The sequence below is a fragment of the Rattus norvegicus genome, chromosome 5 (genome assembly GCF_036323735.1).
Source record: "Rattus norvegicus strain BN/NHsdMcwi chromosome 5, GRCr8, whole genome shotgun sequence".
Classification (NCBI taxonomy): Eukaryota; Metazoa; Chordata; class Mammalia; order Rodentia; family Muridae; genus Rattus; species Rattus norvegicus.
This window is the reverse complement of record NC_086023.1, coordinates 159530701-159557981: the sequence shown is the minus strand read 5'-3', so window position 1 is coordinate 159557981 and position 27281 is coordinate 159530701. Positions and strand designations below refer to the sequence as shown.

At 48.9% G+C, this 27281-nt stretch overlaps 1 protein-coding gene across 12 annotated transcripts in view; it reads left to right on the top strand.

Moving 5' to 3' along the window:
- The window catches only part of Fhad1 (forkhead associated phosphopeptide binding domain 1), a 119345-nt gene that overhangs the window by 35474 nt on the left and 56590 nt on the right, over positions 1-27281 (top strand). For 8 of the 12 annotated variants that reach the window (XM_063288294.1, XM_039110641.2, XM_039110640.2 and 5 more), the window contains 8 exons: positions 7202-7325; positions 8682-8812; positions 10463-10552; positions 11918-12022; positions 17122-17229; positions 19288-19371; positions 20623-20772; positions 23260-23455. In XM_063288294.1, the coding sequence (XP_063144364.1) occupies positions 7202-7325; positions 8682-8812; positions 10463-10552; positions 11918-12022; positions 17122-17229; positions 19288-19371; positions 20623-20772; positions 23260-23455 (988 nt within the window). The remainder of the gene's footprint in view (positions 1-7201; positions 7326-8681; positions 8813-10462; positions 10553-11917; positions 12023-17121; positions 17230-19287; positions 19372-20622; positions 20773-23259; positions 23456-27281) is intronic. The other 4 variants (XM_039110638.2, XM_063288297.1, XM_039110637.2 and 1 more) reach the window with 3 other exon arrangements.

Here is a 27281-nt window from a genome sequence, read left to right as displayed (position 1 = left end):
CCCAGGAGCTGCCTGGATCTTGCAGCTTGCCGGAGGTGGCGGGCGCTGCAGACTAGCATCTGCCCTGCCGGCTTTCTCCCACACTCTCTCCCAGCTTCTCAGTCCTATCCCAGCATGGCCTCCTTGCCTTAATGACTGCCTGTCACACCCCTGGCCGCCCCAGCCAGAAAGAGCCACAGACAGTTAGCCCAGCTCCTCCAACTCCCGACTCCTCCTCAAGCCCTGAAGGTGGCAGCCGGCTTCATCATGGGCAGTGCCATTGAACGTAAACTCCTCGCTTGAAAGGCCTCCATTTACAGGCAGCTTCTGGTCTGGAAACTAGATCCAAATTCCTGTTTATAAAAACAGCAGTTGGGCCCAGGAGACAGCTCAGCTGTTAAAGTACTCGCTCCCCAAGTGCAAGGACCTGAGCTCGGTCCCCTGTAAAAAAGCAAGGCATGCAAAAGGGTTGGGGACTCACAAGGCCCCACCCCTGGATGAAGAGCTACAGGCACTCAGTGGCTGCTGTGGGCGGGAGAATCAGTCTTTTCCAGAGACGAACTCGCTGATAGGTTATCTAGTCCCAAGTGGTCAGCCCTGAACAGTCCCCTTAGCGTGCCTGTGAGCAACACCAAGTAGAGTCATCAGGATGCGTGTTCACGTGAATGTGCATGTATGTGTTTATATGTATGTGTGTATTGTGTGTATATGTATGTGTGTATGTATATGTTTGTGTATATATGTGTTTGTGTGTATATATGTGTATGTGTACATGTATATGTGTGTATGTATGTGTATATGTGTGTTATGTGTTTATGTGTGTATGTGTGTATATGTATGTGTGTATGTATATGTTTGTGTATATATGTGTTTGTGTATATATGTGTACATGTATGTGTTTGTGTGTATATATGTGTGTGTACATGTATATGTGTTTGTGTGTATATGTATATGTGTGTATGTGTGTTTGTGTGTGTATGTGTGTATGTATGTGTATGTGTTTGTGTGTGTATGTATACATGTGTATACATGTGTATGTATATGTGTTTGTGTGTATGTGTGTGTATGTGTGTATGTATGTATATGTGGGTGTGTATCTATATAACAATAATGTTTAGTATGTATAATATAATGCATGTATGTGGCAATAATTAATCGTATATAATATATGTGTATCTTGTGTAAAATAAAGAAGTCATAAATTTGAGAGGAAATGGGATATGGGAGGAGTCAAAGGGGAAGGGAGAGGTAGGGATGATATGAGTAGAAATTCCGAAAAACGTTTTCTAATGGAGACCATTTAAAATAGGCAAGGTGTGGTGGGCATACTTGTAATGCCAGCACTGGTCGGGTAGAGGCCTCAGGGCTTCTCAGCCAGCCAGTCTGTTGTCTATCCAAAGAGGCAAGCCAGGTCCCAGTGAAAAATCCTGTATCAAAGGAACATGGTTGATGGCTCCTGAAAAGTAAGGCACGGGTGTTTATTACAGCCAAAGAAATCAAACTAGGGCTGGGCGGTGATGGCGCGCACCTTTAATCCCAGCACTCAGGAGGCAGAGGCAGGCAGATCTCTGGGATCAAAGTAAGCCTGGTCTACAGAGCAAGTTCTAGGACCAGAGAGAGAGAGAGAGAGAGAGAGGGAGGGAGGGAGGGAGGGAGGGGGAGGGGAGGGGAGAAGAGGGGACAGAGGAGAGACCAAAGGACGACAGATACTCACCTGTCTTTGACTCCATGGCAGCAGGTCACAACTTGAGTTCAAGTAACTAGTAACATCTGGGAATGATTTTTTTTTTCACTTCAGAACAATTTAGATACAACCATGCTCACTTACTAAACATTCAGTTACAATTGAAAGGTGTGTTTTGTTTCAGTTTTTATTTGTGTGTGCATGTGAGTGTGTGTGTGTGTGTGTGTGTGTGTGTGTGTGTGTGTGTGTACACGCGCACTACAACACACATGTGGAGTTCAAGGAACAACAGGCCTGCCTGTGAGGCTCTATCTAGACAGGAAGACCCGCCCTCACTGTGGGCAGAACCATCCCCTATGCTGGTTTCCTGGACTGAATGGAAAGGAAAAAGCCAGCATTCATTGCTCTCTGCTTCCTAATGGCAGATGTGACCATATAACCAGCTGCCTCACTAGAGCTCCTGCTTCCAGGATGGACTGAGAGCTCCCCCCCCAAAAAAAGCCCTCTCTTCCCAAAGCCATCATTGTCTGGTAGTTTGTCACGCGTGTCTGAACTCAAAGATGCGGCAGATTTAAATCCAAGCGGCTCTCGTTTTAGTCTCTAAACCATTTTATTGCCAGCAGAACCCTCGGGCGGAAGTATAATCTGGACTGCAGATTGATTAATGGCTCTGGTTACTGTATGTGCTATCGAGGGTCCCCCGAAAGCATGTACCTAACGATTTGATTAATGGCTCTGGTTACTGTATGTGCTATCGAGGGTCCCCCGAAAGCATGTACCTAACGATTTGCTCTCAAAGCTTTTCCATCCGCCACCATACCACTAGAACACGCTCACCTCCCGCCTGAGCTAATTAGCGGGCAGTTATTACCTCTAAGCAATCATTCTTCCCAGCACTGTTAGCTTCCTTATGATCCAATGCCCATTTTATTACACAGCCTAACCAGGCAATAAACATCCCGGGGTTTGCGCCAACGACAGACAATCTGGATATTTATTTAGGTAATGAAGGCTGTGAAGAAGGCTGAAAACTGTTTGCAATTTGAGACCTTAGAGCGGGGTGCTTGATTGAAATATTTTCTGTCTGCGCAAGAAAGATTTAGGCTAGAAACTAGAAATGTTTGCTTTTATTTTTGTTTCTGAACGTGTGTAGCATATGCCTGCACATGTGAGTGGGTGCGTGCACCTGTCCGTCTCGTTCCCCTGAGACAGGGTCTCTCTGTGAGCCTGAAGCTAGGCTAGCAGCCAGCAAGCCCTGGAAACCTCGCTGTCTCTGTCCCCAATGGGGTGGGCTTACAGCCTTGTATGCTGACAATATTGTTTAGTTATGTGTGTGCTGGGATCCGAACTCAGATCTTAATGCTTGAGCAGCAAGCATTCTTGACCACTGAGCCGTCCCTGCAGCCCCTAGAAGCATTTTAGTTACAGCAAGCAGGGAAAGATGAGCTTTCTTCATCCAAATGTTCAGGTGTGTGGCTCTGAGGATGGTGAGGGGCACAGCCTGTGCACTCAACACACACACACACACTCACACACACATGTACACTCATGCACATACACACTCACGCAAACACACATATACACTCTCACACACGCACACTCACACACACACCCATACACACATATACACCTCTTACACACATATACACTCACACACACTCACACACACGCATACACACACACTGACATTTACCCTTCCTAGGTTTTATTTTCATTATTTAAAAGTTTTATTAGAAGATTTCAGTTTACATAATAAGAACCAGTGAAGTAGATTTAAATGTATATAATAAGAATTAACAACATGTAAAAGACATCAAGACCCAAATAAAATCCAAACACATTGGAAATCGTTAAAAGTGTAAAAAACCGTGAAGAAACAATACCGGATGTTGTCTGTGGTCTGTTTACTCTGAGGAAGTGAGTTTGAACAGCCTAATGAGAAACGCAGGGCTTCCGTGATTGGTCTAATCTAACCAATCATGACTTTTGGGGGTTTAAATGAAGTGCAGTTAACATTCGCTGAGCTTTAATTACATAGTCATTTCCTGCTGGAAGTAATCTTTCCTCTCTCGTGTCCCCTCCCTGGTTTCCTGGCATTTGCCCTCCACCAACCCCACAGAGATGGAGTGTGTGTGTGTGTGTGTGTGTGTGTGTGTGTGTGTGTGTTAGAAGCTACAACCCACACACGAGAGATGAGCCTTGCTGTTTGTCTTTCTGGGAACAAGCTAAGCTCTCACTTAATAGAAGATTTTCCAGATCCATCCATTTCATTTTTCTTTATGGCTGAATAAAATTCCTTTGTTGATTCAACCAAAGATTTCTACTCAGAGTCAGAGGGAAGCCCAACACAGGCCTGTGTGCGCCATCTAGTGGTGTGGTGTGTATGCATGTGCTGTGCCTGTGTGCACAAGCATGTGTGTCTGTGTCTGTGTGTGTGTCTATATGTATCTCTGTGTGTGTGACTGTGTCTGTATGTGTCTATGTGTGTCTGTGTGTGCCTGTGTGCACAAGCATGTGTGTCTGTGTCTGTGTGTGTGTCTATATGTATCTCTGTGTGTGTGACTGTGTCTGTATGTGTCTATGTGTGTCTGTGTGTGCCTGTGTGACTGTATCTGTGTGTGTGTCTGTGTTTGTGACTGTGTCTGTGTGTGTGTCTATGTGTGTCTGTGTGACTGTCTGTGTGACTGTCTGTGTGTGTCTGTGTGTGTCTGTGTGTATGTCTGTGTGTGTGTTGTGACTGTGTCTGTGTGTGTGTCTGTGTGTCTGTGTGAATGTCTGTGTGTGTGTGACTGTGTCTGTGTGTGTGTCTGTGTGTGTCTGTGACTGTGTGTATCTATGTGTATCTGTGTGACTGTATCTGTGTGTGTCTGTGTGTGACTGTGTGTATCTGTGTGTGCCTGTGTGACTGTATCTGTGTGACTGTATCTGTGTGTGTGTCTGTGTTTGTGACTGTGTCTGTGTGTGTGTCTATGTGTGTCTGTGTAACTGTCTGTGTGTGTCTATGTGTGTCTGTGTGACTGTGTCTGTGTGTGTATCTATGTGTATCTGTGTGGCTGTATCTGTGTGTGTCTGTGTGTGACTGTGTGTATCTGTATGTGCCTGTGTGACTGTATCTGTGTGTGTGTCTGTGTTTGTGACTGTGTCTGTGTGTGTGTCTATGTGTGTCTGTGTGACTGTCTGTGTGACTGTCTGTGTGTGTGTGTGTGTGTGACTGTGTCTGTGTGTGTGTGTCTATCTCTGTCTGTGTCTGTGTGTGTTTCTTAATTATCTGGGTGGGGCATGGCCTACCCTTTGTCTTTTTTATGCCAAGCCTGTGACAGGGTATGACAGTCAGCAGTCACCAGGTAGTTAAGTTTGTTTGGACAAAATTCACAGGCACATACAAAAATATTCATAGTCTGCCTTCCTTCCCTCAACGCAGCCGAAGATAACGCAGGATAATCACGGAATCGTAGCTAATATCTTTATGTGGTGCACCAGGCATTGTCTGAGCACTTGAGTCTGTTAGCTTATAAAATCTCTTTGCAGCCCTGTAAAGTCAGAGCTAGCATGACCATGCTAACAGAATTAAAAGCTGAGACAGGACTAGGCATGGCATAGTGGCACACCTTTTCTCCCAGTATGTGAGAGAGGCCAATGCAGAGAGGCAGAGGCAGAGGCAGAGGCAGAGGCAGAGGCAGAGGCAGAGGCAGAGGCAGAGGCAGAGGCAGAGAGGCAGAGGCAGAGAGGCAGAGGCAGAGAGGCGCAGAGAGGCAGAGGATCTCTGTGAGTTTGAGGCCACCACGGACTACCTACCAAGTTCTAGGCCAGCCAGAGCTACATAGGGAATAAAGAAAGCCTGTCTTGAAAAAAAACAAAATAAAACAAAACAAACAAACAAACAAACAAACAAACAAAAAACAGCCCTAAGACAGGACCCAGGTCTTTTTTTTTCTTTAATTTAGAGAATACTTTATTAGTTTTTGTAATCAAACCCACGTATATAAGACCTTACATATTTAATACAGTGTGTTACCCCTGTACAAATGGAAAAAACTTAAGTTCAACATTTCTAGACCAATATGGCTGTTAATTTCTGTACAGTGCAGGACCCAGGTCTTATGCCTGCATAACCTGGACATGGCAGGGACCAGATGTGGCAGACATTCCCCCAAAAAGACAGGCCACACAGGATAGATTCCAGCATGTTATCTGTGTGTGTGTGGGGGGGGAGATGCTAATGTCGGGGTGTGCACGTGTCTGTGTGTGCATTCAGGTGTGTACACATAAAGGCCAGAGGTTGAAGCCAGGTACACCCATCCATCCCCAGTCTGATTTCTCAAGACAGGGTTTCTCTGTATAGCGTCCTAGAACATCTTTTATAGACAAGGGTGACCTCGAAGTTGGGGTTAAAGGTGTGTACCACTGCACCCATCTTAGGTGTCTTTTCTCAGTCGCGCTCCACTTTCATTTTTTGACAGGATCTCTTAATGATCCTGAAGGTCGTGGTCCAGCTAAACTGACTGGCCAGTGAGCTTCACGGACCACCCGTCCCCAGTCCCCAGGGCTGCAGTTACCGGCACGTGCCATTCTACCAGGCTTTGTGACACGGGTGCTGGAGATCTGAACTCAGGTCCTCATGCTTGCATAGTAGGCTCTTTACCAACAGTGACAACTCTCCAGTGCCCAGACTCCAGCTTCTGACATCAGCTCCTTCAGCCTTGTGATGGGAGCCAGATACCTGAGGCAGGGCTTGGGTGAAGCTCTACCCCAAGCCATCCCCAAGGCCCTAAGCTGGTAAGCCCGGCTCTCCTGTTCTTGATTTCCTCACGTGCAAAGCGAGAACTGTATGGGGACATCCATCAGAGTGCTGTGAGGCTCTCCAGAAGGAGCCAGCATCGAGAATGTGTCTGAGGCACTGGCAGATGAGTCCAGCCTTCTGACATTGCAATTCAATACTGTCACTGACAAATTCATGTGTAAGAACTACACTATAAAAAAACACAAAATGATCATGATGGTGATGGTGATGATGGTGATGGTGATGGTGATGCTGCTGATGGTGGTGGTGGTGATGATGATGGTGATGATGATAGTGATGATGGTGATGGGTGGTGGTGGTGGTGGTGATGATTGTAATGATGATGTCATGGGACAGCAAAGGAACTTGCCCCCAAACCTTAACTCCCTGAGTTCAATCACTGGGGCCTATAGGATGAAAGGAGAGTGCCAAGTCCTAAATATTGTCCTTTGAGCTCCACATGCGCACTGTTCCCTACACAAGGAAAAGGTTACAGCCTGTATCACTCTCTTGAACTCCGCTTGACAACTAGCTGTGATGCCTGATGAAAAACCCCAGGGCTGGTCTACTTATGGCTGTGAGTTCCAAAGACAGGAGGAGCCCATTAAGGGGAAAGGTATCCCTGGGCAGCTGGGCCTCTATACCTTTGTCATCAGCAAGACAAGATCATGTGATGATCTCTGCACAGATTTGAGAAATACTCATGTGTCTTGGAGCTGGGCTGTTGCCCTCTGACTTTGTGCTCCTTCCTCCCACAGATCAATGCTCTTCAAAAAGGCTATAGCCAGGTGCTGAGTCAGACCCTGGCGGAGCGCAACACGGAAATCGAATCCCTGAAGAACGAGGGCGAGAACTTAAAGAGAGACCAGGCCATCACATCAGGTGAGCTCTTCTGGAGTCAGGCTTAGGAGGCACTAACTTCACCACCCACTCCTGTGGCCTGAGCAGACATCACCAATCGATTGCCACACTTTGCTCTCTGAGCTTGGACAGAGCCTCAGAGTTCTCAGCAACCCTCAGGACATGCCTCTGGCATCTTCCCCAGAAGTGAGCTCACCAGCCAGCTTTAGCACAGGCACTACCTCCATAGTCAATGTTTGAGTGAATGCCAACCCTTAGCTAGAGCCCATCTCACCAGGGAGGACAAGGACACTGAGTGGACTGTAGTCCTGAGAACCATTTCCTTGAGTGCTCCTGGCCCTTAGTGAAAACAATTTGCTAACTGATCAACTGAGGTAGTTCAACGCCAAAGACTGTGGGAGGGGGACAGTTAATCATGGTCCATCTTGCTAGCCACAGAGGTTACTTAGCCTGGATCCATCCATATGACAGGCAGACAGGTAAGTAGTCAAGCGTGTCTGAGGGACAGCAATGCTGTAAAGACAGTAAAATGGGGCAACATGGTAGTGAAGGGATTGAGGAGTTAGGACAGGGATATCACATGCGCAAACAGAAGGCGCCCTCTAGGAATGGTGTTCTGCGAGCAGCAAGCACGTGCAAAGGTCCTGGGGAAGGAATCACCTAGCTCTGTTGAAGAAGCAACAGGTAAGTATAACTCAGGGAAAGAGGGATTGTGAGACAGATGAGGGGTCAGAGGAGAAGAGAGGGCCAGATCCCGCAGGGGACTGTCTCCTAAATATGCTGAGTAGCCATACTTAGATGGGATATTTGAAGCTGAGAGCAATGAATCTAGAGACCAGAAGAGGACAGAGGCATTAGGAGAAAGGGAAGAGCGTCAAAAATTCTGAAACAGAGGTCTGGGGAAGCAGCTCAGTTAGAAAGTACTTACCATGCAAGCAAGAGGATGTAAGTTTGATCCCCAGAACTCACGTAAAAAGTCAGCACTTATCATTGTCAGCACTGGGGAAGCAATGGCCGGAGGATTTCTGGAGTTCATTGGCCAGACATTCTGGGTAATTGATGTGCTCTGGGCTCTGTGAAAAACCCTATCTCAAAAACAAACACCACCACCATGGTGGAGAGAGACGGAAGAAAAGTCAGATACCAACCCTGAGCCTGGCAACTTGCAGAAGGAACGTCTGTCCTCCCCAGGAAGAGTTTCTGCGTGTAAGAAATAGCCACACAACGTTGGTCCCAGCCCCATTCCAGCCCCTGGGGTCCTTGGACCATGCACGTTCCTCAGTGCCAGGGGGTCTCCCCAGTGACTGACTGTGACAGCAGTGGCAGTGGTGATCCTCACTGTGTCTTTGGCCTCTGTCCTGACTTTGTTTAAAACAGGGATGGTGACATCGTTACAGAAAGACGTGTCAGCGCGCAACGAGCAAGTTCAGCAGCTGCAGGAGGAGGTAAATCAACTGAGAATCCAGAACAAGGAGAAGGAGTACCAGCTGGAAGCCCTGACCTCCAGGGTGAGTTTCCGGGCGCCATCTCCTCAGGGCTCAGGAAATGGTCATGTGACACACCCCTCTTCACTTCTCTTGTGCCTTGACTTTGAACTCTACAGCCTTCCTTCCACATTGTGGGGTCCAGGGACATAAGGAGAGTCCTGAAATGTCCTCCTAGAAAGACTAACAAAGATCTGAGTTCCCCCATGGCTTTTCTTTTCTTTCTTAAGATTTATTTTCATTTGAATTGTGTGTGCCTGTGCATGAGCATGTGTCTGTGAGTGCAGCACCTGTGAAGGCCAGAAGAAGGCGCAAGATCCCCTTGAATTGGAGTTAAAGGTGTTTGTGAGCTGCTGTGTGGGTACTGAGAACTGAACGTGGGTCCTCTAGAAGAACAGCCAGTGTTCTTAAGCACTGAGCTATCTCTCCACCTCCCTCTCTGCGGTTTTTTAAAGAGCAGTGGGAACCAGGATCAGAATCAACACAGTACAGAGGCTAACTCAGCAAACACACCCACTATGTTCATATAATAAGTAAGCACTTGGGAGGCTGGGGCAGGAAGATCCAGAGTTCAAGGCCAGCCTGTGCTACACGAGCCTGTTTCCAAAAAAAAAAAAAAAAAAGTAGGAGGCTGGGGAGGTAAAGTACCTACTATGCAAGCATGAGGACTAAATTACCTACTATGCAAGCACGAGGACTAAATTGGGGTGCTCCACAGCTCTCAGGAAGCAGAGAGCAGACAGGAAGTGAGTCAAAGCCCATCCCCAGTAACACATTTCCACCAGAAAGTTTACATCTTTCAAAACAGCGCAACCAGCTGGGGACCAAGTGTTCAAACACGAGCAAGTGGGGAACAGTTCACAGTCAAACCATCGTACTAAGGAGATGGAGAGGGAGTCCTTAAGCCTTCAGATTCGCTGCCGGGATCCAGCCACTGGCTTCAGAGTGCACTCTGCCCTAGTTTCATTTCTGTTGCTGAGATAAAATATCCTGACCCCTCCCCCATCCCCCAAAAGTCCTTCTCTGAGGGGCATCAAGGCAGAAACTTGAAGCATCATGTCCATAGTCAAGTGCAAAAAGAGAATAATCCTACAGATCCCTGTTTGCTTATCCTCCCTCACACTGCTCAAGACTGCTTGCCTAGGGAATGGTGCTGCCCACAATGGGCTGGGTCTTCTTACATCGATTAAAAATCACAGTGATCCCCTCTGTGATGTGCACACGGGCCAACCTAATACAGATAATTCCTCACTGTATTCCCAGGTTATTCTAAGTTTTGTGGAATTGAAAGTTAAAAATCAAACAGCACGCATTCTTAACTGGAACCAAAGCGCACCTCTTCGTGAGGGTACATTTCCCTCCCCACGCTGGGTGGTCACAGCCTTTGAAGTAACACAAAGTTCCCAGTGGCAACACACACGCTCTTTCACCCAGCTCTCCAAAGACAAGTTTTTCTCGTGATCTGGATTTCTGGCTTCTGAAAGGAAATTTAGAGAGAGAGGCAGGAACCCAGAGGTCCTGAAGCATCTGTGTGCCTGTCAGAGACAAGCTGTCTCCCCTGCAGGAATGTGGGATGGAAACAGCACAAAGTTCTCTCAGAGCCGGCTGGGGCCCTGGGTACGCCCTCCCTCAGACACCTCCACACCACCAGCCCTGGCCCCTTTCTCTCCTCAGTGTTCAAAGCTGAAAGAAGATCTGAGAAAGGAAGAGGCTCAGAAGGAACGCAGGGAGGCTCAGGAGAAAGAGCTGAAACTGTGCAGAAGTGTAAGTTGAATGTCCTCATCCGTGAGCGCGCCTCCGCGAGCGCGCCTCCGAGCGAGGCTCTGACCCGGACGTTCTTGGCGTGACCCAAGGCCCTCCTTAAAGCTCAAGGTTCTGGCTCTGCTGTTTGGGGGAGCCATGGGGCTCTCTCCTTGGGCTAGTTGCCTCTGTTTATCCCGTGGGTTCCCCCTGGACTGAGCAGAGAAGCCATACCTGCTGCTGAAATAGAAGTTCATTTGGGTTCCCCACCCTGGACCTTTGTTTACATAAATCTAAATTCTACTGTAATTTACGGTGTTGTGAACACAAGTATCTCCTGTTTAAGATTTATTTATTTACAGTAGGGTATTTATTATGTAGTGTTCTGCCTGCATATATGCCTGTACGCCAGAAGAGGGCGCCAAGATCTCACCACAGATGGCTGTGAGCCACCATGTGGTTGCTGGGAATTGAACTCAGGACCTCTGGAAGAGCAGTCAGTGCTCCTAACCACTGAGCCATCTCTCCAGCCCTCCTGTGTTTTTAACAACTGAGATTTTTATAACACTGGGTAAACATGAAAGAAAGAGAAAGGTTATTGTTTGCCTCAGAGAGACGGTGGCCAGAAAAATAACCACAAAGGGGCTTGAATGATGGTTCAACAATTAATGCTATTGTAGAAGACCCTAGTTTGATTCCCAGCACCCATATCGTGTGACTCACAACCACCTGTAATTCCAGTTACAGCGTATCTGATGCCCTCTCCTGGTTTTAAAGGACATCCTGTACGTGCGCACAGACACACACACACACACACACACACACACACACACACAATTAAAAATAAACCTCTAAAAATTGCAATAAAAACATATTTCAATACCCCAATCCCTCTTGTTTCTGGTAACCAGGTTGCTCTGGGTTTGATTGAGAAGTCCTGTCTCTGAGTTTGATTGAGAGGTCCTGTCTCTGGCTTCTGACACTGGGACTCCAGGCCAGTTGCCATACCCATCAGCCTTTTACTTGGGTTCTAGGGATCCGAACTCCAGTTCTTCATGCTTGCACAGCAAACACTCAACTGCTGAACCATTCTCCCAAACCCTTCAAACCCCTTCTGTTGATTGTCTTTTCCAAGAAATTAATTATTTTCCTTTCTCAAGCATACTGAATATATTAATTGGGGTGGGAGTGGGGATCTATCTTGCCTACAAATTTAGAGACAAAAAGGAGCTTAGCTGTCTGGTATAGATCCTATCTGTATGAGCCCCAGGAATACGGGAGACCTGAGGAAGGGGAACCTTCCATTTAGGAGGTGTCTTGTCACTTAAACTTGAATTCTCTATGGTGCTTGCTTATTTATTTATTTATTTACTTATTTATTTATTTAAGCAAATGCAAGACATGGAGAAAGAAGTGAAGAAGCTCAGAGAGGAACTGAAGAAGAACTACACGGGTCAGAACGTCATCTCCAAGACGCTGCGAGAAAAGAACAAGGTGCGTGCTTCAAGGAAGCTTGCTTGTGTCCATGACCACAGGAGACAAGCTCTCCCGGTGCAGCGTCCTGCTCCATCCACACAGCGCCCCCGTGTGGCCGATGCTTACATCTGCCACTCCTCACGGCCGGGAGCAGGTAACCCTGAGCAAGATGCTCAGAATAAAACCGGTTATCTCCGTGGGAGTCGCCCCTACCTGCAGACTTGCGTTACTCTCCTGTCCTGGGAAGTGTGGCATCCAGGGTGGCAACCACACAGGGCTATATAAATTTTTAAAAAACTAAAATAAAATAAAAGTCAGGGCTGGGATGATGGCTCAATGGGGAAATTGCCGGCTGTACAAGAATGGGAATCTAAACGTAGATCCCCAGAACCCATGTAAAATCCGTCTGTGGTGGCACATAGCTGTAACTCCAGCACTGGGGTGGATGGAGATTAGCAGAGCCAGGAGCCCTCTAACCAGTCAATGTAGAAGAATGAATGGGCTCCAGGTTCAGTGAGAGTCTCTGTCTTTAAAAAGACAAAAAAAAAAAGTGGAGAGTAATAAAAAACTCAAAATCCCAATCTGGCTATGGGAGGGACTTATGAGGTCCCACCCCTAACTGAGAAGCTATTGGAAGTTGAGGGCTGCTGGGGAAAGAGTCAGTTTTCTTTGAGGATACAGTCTCTGAGAGGCTGTCTGTGCACCTAGACTACAGGTCCACAGCCATGCACATAATTGGCAGCATTGAATGGACACACACACAAAAAAAGTAAAATAAAATTAATATTTATAAAGGACAGTGGCCAAAAATACTTAGTGATAAGTTAAATCCTATCTATAAAATTTGCCCAGGAAAGAAGTCAATTGCCAGCTCCTGGAATAGCCAGAGATAAGATCTTGGTTGAGGAATTATCTAGGTCTAATTGGTCTGTGGGAGTTATCTTGATCATTAATTAGTACGAGAAGAACGAGCCCACTGTGGGTGGAACCATTCCCTAGGACGGTTCCCAAACTGTATAAAAAGAGAGAAATCTGAAGCTAAAGCGATGGCTCACAGGTAAAGGATGCTAGTTGCTCTTTCAGAAGACCTGAGTTCAATTCCTAGCATCCATATCAGGTGGATCACAACTGCCTGGGATTCTAGCTCACACACACACATTTAAAAAAAAATTTAGAGTAGAGAAACCTAACTGAATACCAAGCATCAGAGGGCAGCATGCATACATTCCTCTCTGTTTCTGACTGTGGATACAATGTAGCTAGCTGCTTGAGATCTTGCCGTGGCCTCCCCTCCCCCAATAATGGACTATAATTTGGAAATGTAAGGCAAGTAAATCCTCCTTACCCCAGGTTGCTTCTGTCAAGGTATTATGTTAATTTTTTTAAAGATTTATTTATTTATTATTTATATAATGTTCTGCCTGCATGCCTGCACACCAGAAGAAGGCACCGGATCTTGTTACAGATGGTTGTGAGCCACCATGTGGTTGCTGGGATTTGGACTCAGGGCCTCTGGAAGAGCAACCAGTGCCCTTAACCTCTGAGCCATCTCTCCAGCCCATTATGTTAATTTTTTAATTATTATTTTAGTGTTTGGGTGTTTTGCCTGCATGTGTATCTGTGCACCATGTGTGTACAGTACCCAGGGAGCCCAGAAGAAGGAGTTGGATCCCCTGGAACTGGAGTTAGAGATGGGAAACAGAGACAGCACTCTGTGAGTTCAAGGACAGCCAGGGCTACATAGAGAAACCCTGGCTCCACGTGCAAGCCTCCATGTGGGTTCTGGGAATTGAACCCCAGTCCTCTGCAAGAGCAGCCAGCACTCTTTTTTATAAAGATTTATTATTTATTATATATAAGCACACTGTAGCTGCCTTCAGACACACCAGAAGAGGACATCAGATCCCATTGCAGATGGTTGTGAGCCACCATGTGGTTGCTGGGAACTCAGGACCTCTGGAAGAGCAGTCAGTGCTCTCAACCACTGAGCCATCTTTCCAAAGTGCTGGGATTAAAGGCGTGTGACGCCATGCCATGCCCACTTCAGTGACAGTTTTCATTAATTATTCTCTCCTGTACTCCTTCGGAATTTTTTTCACTCATCTCCTCATCTAGTAAGAACAGCACAAAATCTATTTCATGCCTTCCCCAAATCTGATATACTCCTTTTTATTTGTTTTATTTTCTTTTGTTTTTTGGAGCCAGGGTTTCTCCACGTAGCCCTGGCTGTCCTCGAACTCACAGAGTGCTGTCTCTGCTTCCCGTGCTGATTAAAGGTGTGTGCCACCACCACCCAGCAAGTTTTTACTCTTTCGCTATCCCACTCCCAGATGACACAATGGCCACCAGCATCCCCTTCGCCATCACTGGCTCGACACAGACTTATGTAATATCATCACCACTACCTACACCTCCGTCCACACTAACACCCCAAAGGGATCCCAAATGCCTTTGTACATTTAGTGTTCACACCCACAGGAACTGGGCCCTCCCTGCATCCCCGGGTATCCATCCAGGATCCTCCTCCTCCTACTAAAATACATCCCTAAGGATGCTGATGGCCAAGTCTCTCGGGGGTGCGTGTGTGCGTATGTGCATGTGTGCATGTCTCTGTGTGTATGTGTTACTCCCCTTTCTGGATCATATTTTTTTTTAATTTATTTTTTAAGATTTTATTTTATTGTATGAGTACACTGTAGCTGCCCTCAGACACACCAGAAGAGGGCATCAGATCTCATTACAGATGGTTGTGAGCCACCATGTGGTTGCTGGGATTTGAACTCAGGACCTCAGGAAGAGCAGTCGGTGCTCTTAACCACTGAGCCATCTCTCCAGCCCTCTGGATCATATTTTGACTGTGCATTGATCTCTCCATTGACTGACCTCCCTAGCATTCTATAGACTATTGTTTTCCCTGTAAGTCTATTACGTAATTACTATTACTACCCGGTTGGTTATTATGTAGCCAGCCTCCCTGCCGTTTGTTGAGGTTTCCTTTCCCTTTGACTCACAGTTTCTTTCATTAAGACTGGAGCCTGGGGTCTGGGGATTTAGCTCAGTGGTAGAGCGCTTACCTAGGAAGCGCAAGGCCCTGGGTTCGGTCCCCAGCTCTGAAAAAAAAAAAAAAAAAAAAAAAAGACTGGAGCCTGGGCTATGTACTGAAGGCAGAGAGAAGCTGCTGGAGGCCCGTGACTGAGGCAATGACTGCACTGGGTTGGTGGCCAGTTCTGAATGTGGAGATCAGAGCTGACTATGGCATTGCAACAGTCATTGCTGTCTGTTCTCTCAGCCCACTGGACCTGGAAGCTGTTGTACCCATTTGACAGATGAGGACGCAAAGGTTGAGGGAGCATCTCGGAGCAGAATAGTTTGTGTGAAAGCATACGCTCAGAGAGGGGTAAAAACCATGCCAGAAGCCTCATTTACGGGACTCATCATTGCGGGCGACACCGCCTCTAGTCACACGTGACTAGAAATGGAAACTGAAATTAAATTCATTTTAAAATTCAAATCCTCCATAGTCATATTTAAAAATAAAATGGTATTTTTAAATTCAATTGAAAGCCCACCCCCTCCACTGAGCCAGGGTGTGAATTTAAAACTGGGTGTCCCTAAGCACTTTGGTCATCTAGGGCTTATGGGAGGAAGCTGATTCAGACGCCCTTGCTCATGTCTGGGTGGGTCCCAGCAGCACCGTCAAGAATGCTCTAGAAGGAAATAAATTGGAGGAGAGGAGAGCAAAGGTCATCAGTGCCCAGCCCGAGGTCGTATACAGGATGGGGACCTAATAAACCTCTGAGGACTAAATCCACTCCTAAGTATCTCTTCTGTGTGGCAGCAATGGAGGGACAGGGCAGGCAGGACACTTAAGGGCCAGGGCGGGGCTGGGCTGTGACTGAGGCTGGTTCTGCGGCTTTGAGCTGGGAAGAAGGGAGGAGAACACTAAGTTGGGGATACAGAGCAGGTCCAAGGCCAGGCACTGAATTCCAGCCTCCTTAATTAGAGCTGGGAGGACCTGCAGGACAAGCATTGAGGACCAAAGCTGTGAGCAGGCTTCTCAGGCAGCCTGAGTCTGAGAGGCTCTTCGCTGCCCCACGGGGCTCTGGAGAAAGTGCTGGAGTGTACATTTGGGGTGCACCCCTCTCCAGACCCCAATAAGAGGCTTGCGAGGCTGCTTCAGCATGAAACCCCTTCCTTTAAAGACATACCCCTACCTCTAATACAGGGCTAGAGCCGTGGTCCCCAGGGAAGTGGGACAGACAAGTCAGGAAGAGGAAGGGACAGATGTGGGAGGGAGCAGAGGGGTAATGAGGAGTGAGTGTGTTCTAAATGCATTATAATCACGGATGAACAGGCCCTCCAGAAGCCCTTTCTGTCTCACATCTACTGATTTGGAAAAAGTGGTGGTGAATAGGGATGCAGTGCATCTGATGGCCAGCAGAGGGTAGCATTGAGCACTTTTGAGGGAGTAAGTAGCCACGCCCCAGACCCCCATCCCTTTTGAATTCCTTCCGCAAGTTCCATCTCTTTCAAAGTGTTGCTTGGCTGACCTCCCCGAGTGGTCCCCACTGATGACTTATTCAGAACAGCCTTCCTAATAACAACATTTACGAAGCCCCCTGCGGACTCAAAGTATGAGAATAGTGGTCGGTGGTTTATCTTGCAGTTTTACAAGTAACAGCCAACAGTAACGCACCCAGAGCAGTTATAAAATCTCATCACTACTCCAAACACTCTTAACCCCACGGTAACTCAAGACAGTCCTAGTCCCCCCACCCCCACCCCCGTGAAACACCGAGTCACAGACCAACAAAACAACCCCCTGAAGTCACATGACCTAGTAGGGACTGCCCTCAGATTCAGGCTTGGGGTAGGTCTAACTCAGCCCAGCCCAGGGAGTAAAGAAAGCCTGGTGCTTGGCCCCGGGGGGGGGTGGGGGGGGCGGCGAAGCCTCATTAGAGGGCTTCCTCACCAGACTCCCTGTAGACCCCTGCTCCGTGTGGGCTGCCCTGGGACACCCCCTACCTCCAGCCATTGGATCTCACAGAGGGCTCTCCCCGAGGCTGCCTCACGGCCACTTTAGCAGCAGCTAGCACATGCTCTGATCATCCTTTCAGGTTGAAGAGAAGCTTCAGGAAGATTCCAGAAGGAAATTGCTTCAGCTGCAAGAAATGGGGAACAGAGAGAACCTCATTAAAATGAATTTGGAAAGGGCAGTAGGCCAGGTAGGAGCGTTCCGCAGCCCCCCTTGCTGGACCACGTTCCCTGGGGATCTCCTACACCCAGGCAGCCAATTCCGGTGTCAGAGCGGGGTGGGGCGGAACAGGGTGTGATGCATTTATCCTGGTCTTTTCTTGGTGGTCATAAGGACATGCCTCTTCTTTAAATAAGAAAGCCGGGTTGGGGATTTAGCTCAGTGGTAGAGAACTTGCCTAGCAAGTGCAAGGCCCTGGGTTCGGTCCCCAGCTCCGGGAAAAAAAAAAGAAAGAAAGAAAGCCCTGAGTATATAAAGTCCATGCTAGACAGAGGTGATCCTGGTCAGGGTAGAGAGAGAGTCCTCGCCTGGCTGGGCAGGAGGGGAGAGCCAATGAAAAGCCAAGAGCAGAGGCCTAAGCAACCCAGGACATCCACTTTAGGTTGGGAATCTCTGCCAACCCCCCACCTGGTGGTGCTCAAGGCACACTTTGTATTCTGAGATGCTTCTGTGTCTGGGAGGGGCATCTACTCTACTGTAGCAGGGTCTCAGAAGGGCGGTTAGTCACCTCAAAAAAATACTAAAAACCATAATTCCATCTTGTCCTGCATCAAAGCCACACAATTTCTATTTCTATGGCAATCCAAGCCCTAACCAGGTTGTGTAATCAGGCTTGGTCCCCACACTCGGGACATGTGAGGTAGACTCAATCAAATGGTGATCATCAGACAGACTTTAAAGCTTGTCATCAAATAACCCATCACACTGTGATTTCTCTAGTAGGTCCTCAGTCCCTTGTCTGTCACATGGTCCCTGTGCTGCCCCCTCATCTCCTTTGCTGCCTGGTAGCACCCCCCGCCCACCAGTACACCTGAACTGAGTGTTCCATGCTTCTTGTCCAGAGACCTCCATTTCAGTTCCAAGCTCGGTCACCTAAAGGATCATGAGACAGCTCTATGCATAGACTCCAGGGGGAGGGAATCAGCCCTCCTCCTGCCTCCCGGCCTTCTCACTGTCTGTTTACCTCAAGGCCTGGCCCACCTGACAATCTCAGCCCAGTCCACTGTCTCCAACTCCCAGCACAGCATCTAAACACCTGTCACCGCATCCCTCACTATAAGCAGTCATCCCTGTATTCAGTCCCTCTGGTGGCGCCAGGGGCCCTCGCATGCAGGGCTTCCCCATATAACCAACCTCTTGGCTGGCTTGACCCTCCTTTGGCCGTGAAACCAGAGGATAGCTTGGGGCTCATGGCTTGAAAGTCTCCTGTATTGTCACTGTCTCTGTTTGCCCAGAGTTCTGAGTTCTGCGGACAGCTCTGTGACTTTGAACGTCATCTGGTGGCCCTCTGGGTCCCATTGAGAACATAGAGTCTTTAATGCCCACATCTGCCCAGCGAATCACAGGCGTAGGTCATGGGGTGCTGTGGGAGTAAATTCTCAACCAGGCTTCTCAGCCTCCGCTTCCTGGTGGAGTCTGGGGTACCTTAGACTTGGGATTCTCTAAGCTTTCCACACAGGGCCAGCCCTCCACCGCAAGCTAAAAACCCCAACCTATGGGAGGCACCGGTACCAGCTATAGGTCTGACAGATACAATTCCATATCCAAGCGCTCAGCAAACCCCCACTGAACGCTCATCCCATGCCCGCACTGTGCTGGCTCCATAGACCTAGAAATGAATCACAATGGACAGAGAAGCTCTGGGATCGCTGATGTCCAAGGTGTCTGGGAACACACATGTGCTTTCCCCTCTCCCTGTCGCCAACGCCGAGAACGTTTATTGGGGCTAACAGCCTCAATATCTACTTCACAGCCTGGCAATTATGAAAAGGCACCCTTCTGGGCCTAGACGGATAGCTGACTGCAAGGGTCTCTTTGGAGGGCTTCCGCCGTGTGTGCAGGAACCTTGTGCCTGGGTCGGGTTGGGCACTAAAAGTACTTGAAGCCTGCTGCTGTGTTCTGTTTACGGCTCTGCACCCTAGTGCTTCATAACTGAATGACCGTTCAGGCATGCGGCCTGAACCGAGAGGTGAAGACACTGTTTAGCCTTGCCTCTGTCTCAGTAACCCCCATTCCCTTTGTGCCACAGCTAGAGAACTTCAGAAGCCAGGTCATCAAAGCCACCTTCGGGAAAACAAAGCCATTCCGAGACAAGCCGGTCACCGACCAGCAGGTTAGTGCGGCTGGCTCTCCGGCCACGTGACTCCTCCGCTTCCGTCTCCGGGGATCTGCATGCCAGACCCCGAGAGCGTGTGCTTGTTTTTGTTAGTGGTACATGTTTCTCACAGTGTTGCTACACTATAAAGATTTGTTTTGATTTCAGGAGATTTCCTGGCTTTTGAAGTGAAAGCTGGTTTAAAAATCCCTCAAAACATTCCTGGTAGAAATCGAGTCATAGCCAGGCAGGCTCAGGGCTGGTCACCAGACATGCACCGGTGCTCTGAGAGCAGAGGGGCCACCTGGCTTTGGTCCACATCCCTCGGTTGATCCCTTCCAAAAGGGGAAGCTAGCCACAGCAGTGTAGATAGGCCACGTGCTGCTTGCCTGTTCTCTTTTCAGCCCTTTGTGGCCAAGAAGAGGTAAGAGGTTTACAAGAGGATGGGGGCGTTGGACAGATAGCTCAGTCAGTAAAGTGTTCACCTTGCAAGCATAAGGACCTGAGTTCAATCCCCAGGACCCAGATAAAACACAAAGGTCTGCGTGCCATTACACACTTGTAACCCCAGTGCAAAGGAGAGATAGACAAGCAGACCCTTGGGGCTCAGGGTTCTCCAACCAGCCAGCCTTAGCCTACTTAGCAAGTTCTAGGCCAATAAGATGCCTTATCTCAATAAAACCAGGTGGATGGCACATGAGGAATGGTAGCCAGTATCCTCTCGGCTCATGCATGCATACACATACACACATATGCACACATACACACACACAGATATATAAACACAGATACACAGATACGTACACAGACAGATACACAGATACACACACAGATACACACAGACAGATATACACACAAAGAAACACACATATGCATACTCTCACACATGTGCACCATGCCCAGACACGGTACATACATACACATGTACATACATACACATATACATACATACATATGTACAATATTCACACACAGAAAAAGAAAAAAAAAAACCAGACAGGCAGGTACAGGAGACCAGGGCCTATGAACGCACTTAGTGTCAAGACTCATTGCTATAAGTGTGGGAGGATCTGGAACAAATTCAGAGTGACAGCGTAGACCCCAGCTCCTGAGCGACGCGTCCTGGTGACAGAGCGCATGTTCCCTCAGAGGCAGCATCTCAGGCCCTGCATCCCTCCCCTCCCAGCCAGGACTTGGGCTCCTACTTTGCAATCACTGCCTCGCAGAGCAGGCTGCCCTGAGACGTCTTACTGTCTGTCCTCTGGCCAGCTGATAGAGAGGATTGTCCAAGTCACCGAGGACAACCTCAGCTTCCAGCAGAGGAAGTGGACCCTGCAAAGGGAGACCCATCTACACTCCAAGCAAGAGGAGGTCGTGCATAACGTGGAGAAGCTGAGGGTGCTGCTGGACAAGTGCCAGGTAGCCTCTGGGAGCGCTTTGCAGGCCACCATCTTGCCATCCCCCTCCTGTGAAGAAACTGCCCTGACCCTGGGACCGATTGGGGAGAAACGTTCTCTTTTTTTTTTCTTTTTTTTCTTTTTTTCTCAGAGCTGGGGACCGAACCCGGGGCCTTGTGCTTGCTAGGCAAGAGCTCTACCGCTGAGCTAAATCCCCAACCCCTAAAACATTCTCCTTTTTAACCTTTGACTCAAAATTGCCTCCCAGGGCAAGAACTCATACAGACGAATTTTCTCTATTAAACTCAAAATATAGCTCGGATGGTAACACGCTTGCTACAAGCATGAGGTCCTGAGTTTGAACCCTCAGCACCCGCATAAAAAGACGGGAGCAGCACACACCTGTTGCCCTGGTGCTTGGGAAAGCGGACAGACGCAGAAAGATCCCGGGGGCTCGTGAGGCACCTATTCTAGCTCTGGTGTCAGCGAGAGACGCTGTCAAAAAAATGAGCGGGGGGGGGGGGTGTAGCATGCGTGAAGCCCTGGGTTGGATCCACATCACCACATAAAGCTGGGTGTCCTGATGCAAGTCAAGGCTCCAGGATCGAGGTCACCCTTAGCTACACGGCAAGGTTGAAGCCAGCCTGGGTTTCGTGAGACCTTCTCTCAAACACGCCAAAAGGTTTCTTAAAGTAAGGTAGAGAGTGATCGAGGAAGACCCAGCATTGACCTCTGGTCTGCATGCACCCCTCTCCCCAAAGTCAGTCTCGAACCAGATAAGGTTTGATTTTATTTGGGGTGGGCTCTTTGCTCTTGTGCACAGTGGACAAGCTCTGTACCACCGGACTTCACTCCCACCCTCAGACATTTCTCTCCTGTCACTTTTATGCTAGCATGTAAGTTGTGCCGGGTGTTGTAAGTTGCCTTAGAGGCCACTTAAAGCATACAGAAGGACGTGCGTAGGTTGTGTGCAAATGCCACGCCTCTCACTAAGGAAACTGAACTTCCTCAGAATTTGGCTTCAGTGTCTTGGAACTAATTAATTCCCCACAGACAGATATCGATGACTGTACCAACTCTGGGAAGTCCCCAGCTCTGGATTTTAAAAAGTAAGAAAGAGAAACCACAGCTGGGGAGACGGCTCAGTCACTCCAGTGCTTTCTGTGGGCAAGAGAGGGCCTGCATTTGATCCCCCATTTTAAAAGTTGAGCATGAGGGGTTGGGGATTTAGCTCAGTGGTAGAGCACTTGCCTAGCAAGCACAAGGCCCTGGGTTCGGTCCCCAGCTCCGAAAAAAAGAAAAGAAGAAAAAAAAAAGTTGAGCATGATAGCGCACGCCTGTCTGTAATCTTAGCACTGTTGGAGGCAGGCAGATCCGTGGGGCTCACTGGCCAGCCCACTGCCAGTGAGAGCTTCTACCTCAAAAAACAAAGGGGCATGGCTCCTGAGACCCCACCCTCCATACCTGAATGTGCACACACGTGCATGTACAGCCCAAGCGCGCGCGCGCACACACACACACACACACACACACACACACACACACACACACACACACACGGGAGAGAGACAAACACAGACAGACAGAGACAGAGAGGAAGGTGATAGGGGGAGGCAGAGAGGAAGAGGGAGAGAAATGGCTTTACTCAAAATTTTCAATTTTGCTCAGCCTCAAAAGCTATTTCCAGCTATTGCCTTTCCCTCTAGAAGAGGACGGATGAAGGTCCGAGGTGCCCCCTGGCGCCCCCACTCTGCGTGTGTCAACGCACAGCTGCCTCTGTCTTCTCTTGCAATCAGAAGCTGCTATTTAGGGAGTTTCTCGCAAATGCTGACTTGCCAGCTCCCTTTCAAACAAGTCAGGAAACGGCACGTTCTGTCCAGCGCCTGCGTTGGTCTTGACAAGAACTCTGATGACTAGAAGTAGCCAGATTTGGCTCTCCCGTCAGACAGATTGGCAGCAGCAGTGTGGCATTACCCGGCCTTAAAAGGAGATCCCTGTGTCTATCAAAGATCCAGACAAGGGCTGGGGGGTGGGGGGGATGGCTCAAGAGGTAAGAGTGTTCATTGTACAAGCACGAAGACCTGAGTTCAGATCCTTAGTGCCCATGTCAAAAAGCCAGGCATGGCTGCAAAGGCCTGCAGCCCAGCACTGGTGGGCAAAGGCAGGTGATCCCAAGAGCCCGTTGAGCTGAAATGTTGAGCTCTTGGTTTGATGAGAGACACTGTCTCAAGGCAATAAGGTGGGAGTGACAGAAGAGGACACACACATGGTCACACATGCACACATGCATATGCACACTCTCAAGCACACACATGTGCACACACACATGCCCATCCTCCCCAAGGCCAAAAGAGAAAAGAAAGGCTGCCAAAAGTGGGCCACAGCAGGCCAGTGATGGGCTGCCGACCTGCTTTCTGGCCAGGTCCTCACTGACCAGTCTCACCAGAGCCCTGGTCAGGGCCACTGATAGACGCCGGGTCTGACTGCTCATAAGCCTGTCTGTTCCCAGGCTTGCATGAGAGATTCCTGCAATAGCATGGACCTGAAGAAGGAGGTGGAGCTCCTCCAGCACCTGCAGCTCAGCCCGCCCGTGTTGGGACTTCAGAAGGCTGTACTGAACATCCTGAGAGTGTCCCTGTCCTGGCTGGAGGAGACAGAGCAGCTGCTCGGGGACCTCAACATCGAGCTGTCAGATTCCGACAAAGGTAGCGGGGCCGTCCTGTCTGGTAAAGTGTTTGGAATATCGCCGTGAATGAATATGTTGGTGAAGGAGGCTTTGCAGCATGAGGGCTGGCAAGACGGCATAGCAGGCAAAGCCCAGCAGCTGAGTTCATTCCCCAAGGCCCCTATGATGGAAGGAGGGGATCCACTCCCAAAAGTGAACCTCCGATGGACACACACAAACACTCCCGCAAACCGAGCATAAAACAGAACTTAAAATTTAAAGTAGAGGGGCAGGAGAGGTGGCTGCTCTTGCACAGGGCCCAGGTTTGATTCCAGCACCCACATGGTGGGTCACAGGCATCTGTAACTCCAATTCCATAGGATCTGATGCCTCCTTCCGACCTCTGCAGGCGCTAAGCACACACATGGCACACAGGTTTACATTCAGGCACAACATTCCTATGTGTAAAATTAAATCGACAAACAGTATTTAAAGCAAAACCTTGGGTTGGGGATTTAGCTCAGTGGTAGAGCGCTTGCCTAGCTAGCGCAAGGCCCTGGGTTCGGTCCCCAGCTCCAAAAAAAAGAAAAGAAAAAAAAAAAAGAAAAACCTTTTAAAGTGGCTTACACCTTTAATCCCAGCACTTTGGAGGCAGGGACTGGCAGGTCTCTGCGAGCCTGAGGCCAGCCTGGTCCGAATAGTAAGTTATCATTAAGGGTGCCAGTGGCCACACTAGCGTCAGGGTAGGGCTGGGGAAAGAAGGTTCGAGCGTCTCTAGGAAGTGGTAGAATTGAACATTCTACCCAGCAAAGGGCAGAAAGACGAGAAGGCCGTGAAGTCTCGGGCAGGCTGGATGCTGCCCAGGTTCAAGGGGAAGGATGCAGTGCTTGAGAGGGAGCTGAACCTGGATGGCTGCTCAGGAAATGAGAAGCCAGTGACGCATCCTGTAACCAGGGGAGCTCTGCCACACTGGGAGAGGTTCCCAAACGGCTGTGGGATGGACGGGAGAGAGATGGGGAGAGAGAAAGGAGTAAGGGAGGAGAGGAAGGAAGAAGAGACATATGGGAGGTAAACAGGAGAGGGACGATGGGGGTGGGTAGAGAGGAAAGATGGTAGATGGGTAGACAGGTGGATAAGTGCATTGTGGGTAGATGAAGAGATGATATGTCATATATGTGATATATATCATATATATGATGGGGGATGAATGATGTGTGGATAGACATCATATATCTAGATGGATGTCTAGGTATGTGGATGGATGGATGGATGGATGGATGGGTGATGGTGGGTAAGTAGATTAATGTTAGGTAGGTGGGTGGATGGTAGATAAAAATAGGCAAATGAGTAGATAATGAATGAATGGGTGGGTCGGTGAGTCCATAAACAGATGGATGGATGGATGGATGGATGGATGGATGGATGGATGGATGGATGGATGGACAGACAGACAGATAGATGATGGATGGATAAGTAGGAGGATGGATGGATGGACAGATGGGTAGATGGATGGATGGATGGATGAACAGACAGATGGATAGATGATGGATGGATCAGTAGATGGATGGATGGATGGACAGATGGGTGGATGGATAGATGGATGGATGGATGGATGGACAGACAGATGGATAGATGATGGATGGATGGACAGATGGGTAAATGGATGGATGGATGGATAGATGATGGATGGATGGACAGATGGGTAAATGGATGGATGGATGGATGGATGGATGGATGGATGGACGGACAGACGGATAGATGATGGATGGATAAGTAGGAGGATGGATGGGTGGACAGATGGGTGGATGGATGGATGGATGGATGGATGGACAGACAGATGGGTAGATGATGGATGGATCAGTAGATGGATGGATGGACAGATGGGTAGATGATGGATGGATCAGTAGATGGATGGATGGATGGATGGACAGATGGGTGGATGGATGGATGGATGGATGGATGGACAGACAGATGGGTAGATGATGGATGGGTAAGTAGGAGGATGGATGGGTGGATAGGTAGATGAATGCTAGATGAATAAAACTGTAGGAGTGGGTGCTATGCAGAAAGACAAGACAGGGTGCGCACCGGAGAGAGAGCTCCCAGGGACACGCTCACAGTAGCGCCAAGGTTTTGGAAATTGTGGCCAGCCCTTGAAAACGTGTTCTTTCGAAGGCCTTCACAGACGGGCCTTCATCTAGCAGGAATGAGACCAGACAGACATCTGCCTTCCGGTGCTTCAGCCTCCCAGACACGGTGTCTCCGAAGTGATCCATGAGGCGGTATAAAGTTCTTAAAAAAAGGAAAGGAAACATTAGGAGCGGGCTTAATGTATCTAAGTGTGTACACAGAAATGAGAGATGAGGACAGGGGCACCGGGTGAAGGAACTGGCGTGTTCCCACCCACCAGGGCTCTCCAGCCAGGGTTGCTGGGGGAGCAGCGGCCTGGGCTTCTGTTTGCTCGTCCGGGCTGGAACCAATAAGAAGCAGATCCCAGTCTCTTCCCTCCGTAACAGTTGCACCAAGCTGTGTGTACACTGTCCCCTCCTCACTCCCAAGACCACTTCTGTCATCGCCGTCTGTGTCTGTAAATGGAGCCATCTGTTACTGTAAAGAAATATGGATATAAAGTTAAGCTGTCAAGACGGCAGTTCCAGGAAGACTGGGACAGACAGGCCTTGGGCAGCACCTCAGGCCAGCCATTGTTTTCTCCTGGATTGGGGGCCCTGAGCTCCGAGCAGTGCTACACCGGGCTCCCCAGAGCCCTCCTCTGTTCACAGTCAGTGTGCATTACAGGGCAGGGCGGAGGGTCCGAATGCAGGTCCTTCCCTGCTCTTTATCCCTAGCTTGGTGGTTTTGGGAAGACGACCAGTGAATCTCTAGTGAGGAGGGGCTGCTGGGCGTGTCCTTGGTTACAATGCCTTGGTCCTACGAAGCTGAGAGAAACGAAAAGAATAAAAAGTGGCGCAGTGTGGAAGAGGAATTAGGTGGCAAAGGGATCTGTCTCTGTGTAAGGAGATCCCAAGGGCCAAAAGGGACAGGCAATCCGGTGCACCCCTGTGTTCTCCACCACACGCCTGTCTCCAGCACAGAGACATCTGCACAAGGCGGAGAAGTGGGAGGAAGAAAGTGGGGAAGAGGAAGGAGGGTGTTGGTGATGATCGTAATGGCAGTAGTGATGGTGATGGTGGTGGTGGAGGAGGTGATGGGGGGTGAAGGTGAGGAAGGTGATTGTGATAGTTTGAATGAGAACCGCCCCCACTGGGGCTGAGCTTTGAGGCTTCAAAAGCCCAAGCCAAGCCCAGAGTCTCTCTCTCTCCCTGCGGATCATGGTTTAACTCTCAGCCACTGCTCCAGCACCTGCCTGCAAGCCACATTGCTCCACGATGATAGCGGACAGAATCTGTAAGCCAGCCCCAATTAAATGTTTTCTTTGATAAGAGTGGACTTGGCCATGGTGTCTCTGCACAGCAATAGAGCAGTGCCTAAGGCAGTGGTGGTGGTGGTGGTGGTGATGATGATGGTGGTGGTGATGGCAGTAGTGACAGTGACGATAGTGAGGATAGCAGTCATCTTCAAGCACTTGGATTTGATACACCATTCTCAACATGTCCTTGTGTCATCCCTGCTTACCCTCACAACACCTCTCTGAGGCACTGAGACCACCGCTATCCCTTAACACCCAAGAACCTGTGTTGTCACAGCTTGAGGAAACAGCAGGAATTGTGAGTCATCTGACACTTATGGGGACTTGCCACTGTGTAAAGGGCTTTATGCCTGGGTACTTAGCACTGTGTTAAGTGTTTCACTGCTGGGTACTTAGCACTGTGCTGTTTCTCTGCTGGGTACTTAGCACCGTGCTAAGT